General features: G+C 40.9%; 1 protein-coding gene across 1 annotated transcript in view; it reads left to right on the top strand.

Annotated features, from left to right (window-relative positions):
• haao (3-hydroxyanthranilate 3,4-dioxygenase) overlaps positions 1-6,177 on the top strand; it is an 84,678-nt gene extending 78,501 nt beyond the window's left edge. Inside the window, exons 3-10 of the mRNA XM_010774830.1 lie at positions 279-362; positions 596-702; positions 1,439-1,528; positions 1,618-1,661; positions 1,764-1,909; positions 2,544-2,612; positions 2,761-2,843; positions 5,617-6,177. Of these exons, the coding sequence (XP_010773132.1) occupies positions 279-362; positions 596-702; positions 1,439-1,528; positions 1,618-1,661; positions 1,764-1,909; positions 2,544-2,612; positions 2,761-2,843; positions 5,617-5,689 (696 nt within the window). The 3' untranslated portion in view covers positions 5,690-6,177. The remainder of the gene's footprint in view (positions 1-278; positions 363-595; positions 703-1,438; positions 1,529-1,617; positions 1,662-1,763; positions 1,910-2,543; positions 2,613-2,760; positions 2,844-5,616) is intronic.
• The last annotated feature ends 229 nt before the right edge of the window (positions 6,178-6,406 follow it).

Genomic DNA, 6,406 nt, shown 5'->3' with positions numbered 1-6,406 from the left:
CCCCCCCCCTCATAAAACACTGAGGTCTCCTTCGAAACATTGGGGACTACGTAAAGAGTCCACTACTTGCGTCTCTATCCAACGGCCAACTACCAGGTATAATTCGATCCTTGGGAAGGATTGCCTCACTTTGCTTGGCGGCCGTTCATGGGGTCAGTCGGTACTTTCACGGCAAGCTTAGAAAATATGCAGATAGGACTCTCGAGCACACAGGAATCCAAAAATATAGCTCCCCTTTAATCTAGCACTATTTCTTCTTTTGTCTCTATATTTAACAGCTCTTCTACCAGGTGAAGGGAGACATGTGTCTGAAGGTGATAGAAAACGGGATTCACAAGGATGTGAACATCAAGGAGGGAGAGGTGAGCTTGAATAGAGTTCGGTTTTTTCGTTTTGGTAAAGTTATATCCTTCATAATAAGTAAAATACTACATATTACTATTATAACAATGGAGTTCATCTTAAGGCAGTGCAATACAGTTGGTCTCTGCCTCTTTCTGTGGTTAAGGATGTTCTTCTTATCCAAATAAACTAGTCTTGTTACAATGCTCCAATGTGTGTCTCCTTCAAACATGATATTTTTCTTAATTCAAAGATGTTCCTGCTGCCAGCGAGGACCCCCCACTCCCCCCAGAGACAGGCCAACACTGTGGGACTGGTGGTGGAGAGGAGACGTCTGCTGACGGAGAACGACTGCCTGAGGTTAAATATCGTACATCCTTATCTTCTTCTCCCTTCTCGTCTTTTCTTTGTTCCACATCTCTTTTTAAGCAGATCATATCAGGGAATAGAGGAAAAAGATCCTGACAAATCAACCCAATTGATATAGCTACCAGGAAAGTCTAAACTTTAGAGACCAGCTTTTCTCAATCGTGGTCAATGTGCTTTTTGATACAAAAGAGCAGTTCTGAGGTTAAGAAGAGCCATTGATTGTTTTACAATTCAAATTAAAGTCTCATGTCTGTATATTCAAGTCCCAAGTCAAATCACAAGTCCTTAACTTTGTTTTTCGAGCCCTTGACCGCTTTATGCAGTTTTTTTGTTACGGTTAACCAACATGATTTTGGTACAAAACAATATCATTTTTCTTATCAGTTCTCTTTATTGGGAATAATTTGGAAATATTGTGAGCAGATGACGCTGATCTGGAATCGCACTCATGACTTGAATGTCTTGCAAGCCATGTTTCTATAGTTTAGGTAGTTTAGCAAAAAGAATGACAATTGTTTGGACAAAAAACAAGAAACAAAGTTAATACATTTTAGTTGTGACAACTGCATTCGGAACTCATAAAATCTGTGGAAAATAACTGTACATTGGCGTACAATGAAAATACTTAATTTTTCCTGTATCCAAATAAACACAACAGACATGTCATATGCTCTTACATGTCATATGTAAGAGCAGCATTAACATTAGCCTGTGTTGATGCCTTCAGGTACTATGTTGACAACACCACTTATCCCCTGTTCGAGAAATGGTTCTACTGTGAGAACCTCGGAACCCAACTGGTGCCAATCATCAAAGAGTAAGACATCCAACCATCTGCATTGGTTCCTTCAAATCCATTTCTTTGAGTTAAGTTTGTTAATTCTGGTTTATCTGTTTTACTTTCAGGTTCATGGCATCAAAGCAGTGCAAAACAGGAAAGCCTGATGCAAGTAAGATGTTCTGAGATTTCTTGTGATTCTTAATCCTTATTTCTGATCTAAAGTCTTATCACCCGTAATCTGTTGTCGTCATGGTTATCTTTGTATGAACAGATGATGTGTTCAGAGACCCTCCATTCCAGATGAACACGATGAAGGTGATGTCACCCTTCTCCTTCAAAGACTGGCTGAACACCCAGAGGCCGACCCTGGCCAGCGGCAGCCCCATCGACATGTTCGGGGATCAGTTTGAGACCGAGGTACTACAAACACGTATTCAGACATGTTTTTATAAAGGTTTTCCACTTTCAACATGGCTACGTTTTTCAATCTTGTATACTTATAATTTGATCAGATAGTTGCTGATTTAAAAAGCAATAGTCCATTTTACTACGGCACATCTTATAAAGCTTTTAAATTAAGTAAAGTCAATATTTATTTATGCAGCCCAAAATCATGAGGCTTCACAATCTGTAAAACATAAAACACCCTTGATGCATATAACCTCTATTCATACAAGGGAAAACTAACTTTTTAACATGCATTTTCATACCAACAGACATTTAAAATATCTTTTAAGTACAGATTAAAATAATTAAAATAAGCAACATTTGTTTAGATACTTCAGAACTGGTCTTACAGAAAAAGCCTGGTACTGTATAAAAACGATTGCTACCGGTGGAAATGTAAACAACATCTAGCTGTATTTTCCAATAATTGATTTCCTAATGCTGTAATGAAATATTTTGTTAAAGCAAAGTGGGATTTTGGAATCGTCATGCCTGTGGTGAATTACCAAGACAAAGCTTGGCTGTTAAGTACTTGATATTCATTGACTATTGAATATGAGCAGATGTGATGTGCTGCACTAATCCTCTCTCTCTCTTGTGACAGGTGATAGTGTATGGACCTGGGCGCAACGAGACGTCAGTACGGATAACTGATGCGTGGGTTTGGCAGATGGTATGTTGTTCTCTTCATGGTGTGTTCCTTCTGTAGCTTCCAAACAGACTCTCAGTGCTGTTCAGATGCTGCCATCCCTGAGTACGATGTAGCGTTTGCTCATATGTGTGATAACCAAACCCTGTGTTAACAACCTCTCATCTCACAGGAGGGATCCTCAAGGGTAACTTTGAATGAGGAGGAGTTCCTTCTCGCTGCAGGAAACAGTTTGCTTATTCCTGAACAAAGCCAGTGAGTAAATATTAAGGAGAAACATTAGCCGCTTTCACACCTAGTACTTTGCGGTACTTAGTTCCCGGTACTTAGTTCCCGGTACTTGGTTCCCGGACCGGTACTTGGTTCCCGGACTGGTACTTGGTTCCCGGTACTTGGTTCCCGGTACTTAGTTCCCCCGAACTCTTTAGTCCCTGGAACTGCCCTGTAGATCGCGTTCACACTGGAATAAGTCCCTGAGGTAGTGATGTGAAAGATCCGGCTCTTTTAAGCGAACGAACCGTTTTTTGTTTTGATTTTTTTGTTTGTTATAGGGGACCTTTTATACATAAATATGTGTCCCCGGTGTGTCAGAGAACTCACAAAGTGTCAGAAAACAAAACAACTAAAAAAAAAAGAAAGAAAAGGGGCTGCTAAAAAGCAGATTCAGAATTTTCGCTCCTACTACGTCCTAGGCGACATCCGGCCGACGTGACACGTCCCAACCTATCGTCTCCGGCACACGTGACACGTCACAACCTTTCGTATCCGTAGCTGAATCCCCTCTCGCAGCTGTGTGTCTGTGTATTCAGCAGGATGTCTGCAGGAGGCACTTAGAGTAAAGTTCTTTAATACATATAATGGCACTGTTCTAGCAGTAAACACTTAAGAAAGAACATGTCAAGCTATGTGCTGTATCAGAAACAATGCGCGGTGTGTTTTGGGAGTAATATGCTCTGTGTTTACATTAGCAAGCATGCTAACACTCAGAGCTAACCATGGAGCTAACGCTGTAGGGTACTGGAGAGAATATGTGTAACGTAATGTCCTTGTGGTAAAGAGAAAGGTTTGAGTTCCATACTGTTTCAGAAATAATGCTTGAAGTGGTTGGGAGCATAATATGGCTTTTAATCACTGCAGCGTTTAGCTGAGTTTCTCCCGGTAGAAAACTCTCTTAGCAGGGGAAAGCTGCCTGACGCTACAAAGGGGCGTGGCTAGCAACAGCCGTTCAATTTAAAGCAGAATCAGCCTTTTTGGAATAGAGGGGTATGAGCAGTATGAGGCATGGCTACAATGGATGATCTGTTTGGTGTTTTAAGCAAAAAACTTCACAGACATGTTTTGTATAGGTATGGCCCTACAATATATTTTTATAATATATATAGCATAATAGGTACACTTTAAGTAATACAAGACAGAATGATATGATGATCTCCGCGCTACGGGTGCTTCGTGCATGCATGCATGCATGCATGCACTGTTTTGCATTGTTTTGCATTGCAATATATTTATTTTTACTATGTTATTTATTTATGTTTATCTTTAGGCTCTGCAAATATTTGATGTCAGCTGTTGCTGTCTTTATTTCTTTAGTTGATACTTAAATAGAGCTCTGCTGTTTTGTTAGGGCTTTTTCTTTAAATATAATTTGTCGATACAGTAGCTGTCCTTTTTAAACATTTCTATGCTTGAGTTTTTATAGGTGTTGCTATCTGCTTTGTGTAGCGTGGTTCTACAAGCAAGTCAGTGAATTAATTGGATGGTATCAGAGAGTTACAAGGGTCTGTAAATGCAATGAAAACTATTGTCCATAGCAAATCATTTATATAAAAAATGTAATTTTTATATATACTGTATATACTGAATACTTCAGTACAAAGGATGTATTGAATAATGTAAATGATATATGTGTACACATGTACATCATTAATCAAAACAGGGCTAAATTTGACTAAATTATAAAAGGTATACTGTATGTGGTAAAATGAAGAGCCGTTTGGGAGCCGAAAGAGCCGGCTCTTCTTGGTGAGTCGAGCCAAATGATCCGGCTCACTAAAAAGAGCCGGAATTCCCATCACTACCCTGGCGGTACTGAAGCTTGCCGGGGGGTGTGTCTGGCGTGCGACCAACAACCAATCACATTAATCTCCTGCCCCGGACACACAAGCACGCTGTTTGATTGGCTAGAGCTTGTACTGGCATATGATTTGATTGGCTGGCGCTTCCGTCGACGCTTGAAAAGTTGAACTTTTCTCAACTTTCGAAGCGAGCAATGGAGGCAAAGCGACGCGAGGGAACCACAATGCACCTCATTCAAAGTGAATGGGAAGCGTCTCTGTTGAAGGACGCAACGCTGCTGTGTGGACGTACTGTTAGGAAGGATTACGCAAATGAAGTCGTTGATGTCACTTCTTCTTCTTCTGCTTTGGGTTTACTGGCAGGCCGCAAACAACTTCACGGCGTATACTGCCACCCGAAGTCCCCCGGAGTTGGCTTCAGTAGAAGCTGCTGGGTACCGCTTCCGAGTAAATCGCCAGAAGCGCCGACACCTCCTCATCACTCCACCGCTCCCATGTTTTCTTTTGTGTTTCCATAAGTTAGTCTCTCTCCGTTGGTGCGTGGGCTAATGCTAATAATGCTAATGCGAGCAAATAAAATGGCGGCTTCACACAACATTTCGGAGTTTTACGGGCCGTGGTTTGCAATTCGCCCAGCCAATCAGAAATTGTTAGTGTGGCCGACACACCCACGAACCATTTCCTCCCCAGGAAAGTACCACCTCTATAGCAGGAACTATCTGGGTGGTGAAAAGGTTTGCGCGAACTAGATTCTAGTTCCAGATCTTTTTGGTGTGAAAACAAAATCCCAAGAGCTATCGGCCTAGTTCCTGGGAAAAGTACTCTTAGTATTCTCCAACCTGAAACTTATTTCTAACAATGTTTTGTGTCTATGTGAATAATGGGCCAACAATTTCGGGAAATCGGTCCGGTATGGTGTGAGTAGTAATCGTACTTGGTTTCCTCTCCTGCAGGTACCAGTGGCAGAGAGATGAAGGGACTGTTGCTCTGTTTGTGGTCCAAAACCCTGAGCGGAAGAGACCCTGAACATCACACGGCCATTCACACACACAATAAATGTGCCAGTGCAGTCAGTGCCTGTTAAGGCATGCCAGTTCCTAATGGACCCAATCATTTGCCTGTGGTATTTAACTACAGCTCACTTATGAGAGAAATTACACTAAATAAATCAATAGAGATAAATTGTGATTATTTAAAATAAACACATGTTCTTCCTGATTCTCCCCTTTTTGTGTTTCGCTTCCCAAATGACACATTTCCTCTTTTTTCCCCCTTAAAGCATTGGGTAGGCGTTACATTATGGACGGTTTTTACAGGAACCATGTCAAAAAGCCTCCGAGCAACTGCCATGTTTTTGATAGATTGTGTAGATTTTCTTTGCAAGTAAAAAAGTGTTATGAATGTTTTCAAATGAAATATATGTATTGCATGCATGCCACGTTCAGGTGCCAGTTTCTTGTTAAATCAAGGCGAGACACGGCAGGCAAAAACATCGTTTTTCAAGCACTGGTCAATTTTGAGATTTTGTGCTATTTTGATTCTATAACATGTTTTATTTCAGGCTTTTGGAAGGAAAACGTACAAAATACACATTTAAGTGTTTATTTGACTATAGTTTGTCTATTTGCGTCAGTAGATTTCTCCTAAATTCACCAAAAGTTAGCTTTCTAACGTAACATAAAGTACCGCGACCACTGTGTGCACCATGTCAACAGAGATATCGTTAGAAAGCTGTGTCTCTCC

The sequence above is a fragment of the Notothenia coriiceps genome, unplaced genomic scaffold (genome assembly GCF_000735185.1).
Source record: "Notothenia coriiceps isolate Sejong01 unplaced genomic scaffold, NC01 NC01_scaffold00014738, whole genome shotgun sequence".
Taxonomy (NCBI): domain Eukaryota; kingdom Metazoa; phylum Chordata; class Actinopteri; order Perciformes; family Nototheniidae; genus Notothenia; species Notothenia coriiceps.
Note: the sequence above shows the minus strand (reverse complement) of the source record. Positions and strands in the feature narration are given on the sequence as shown.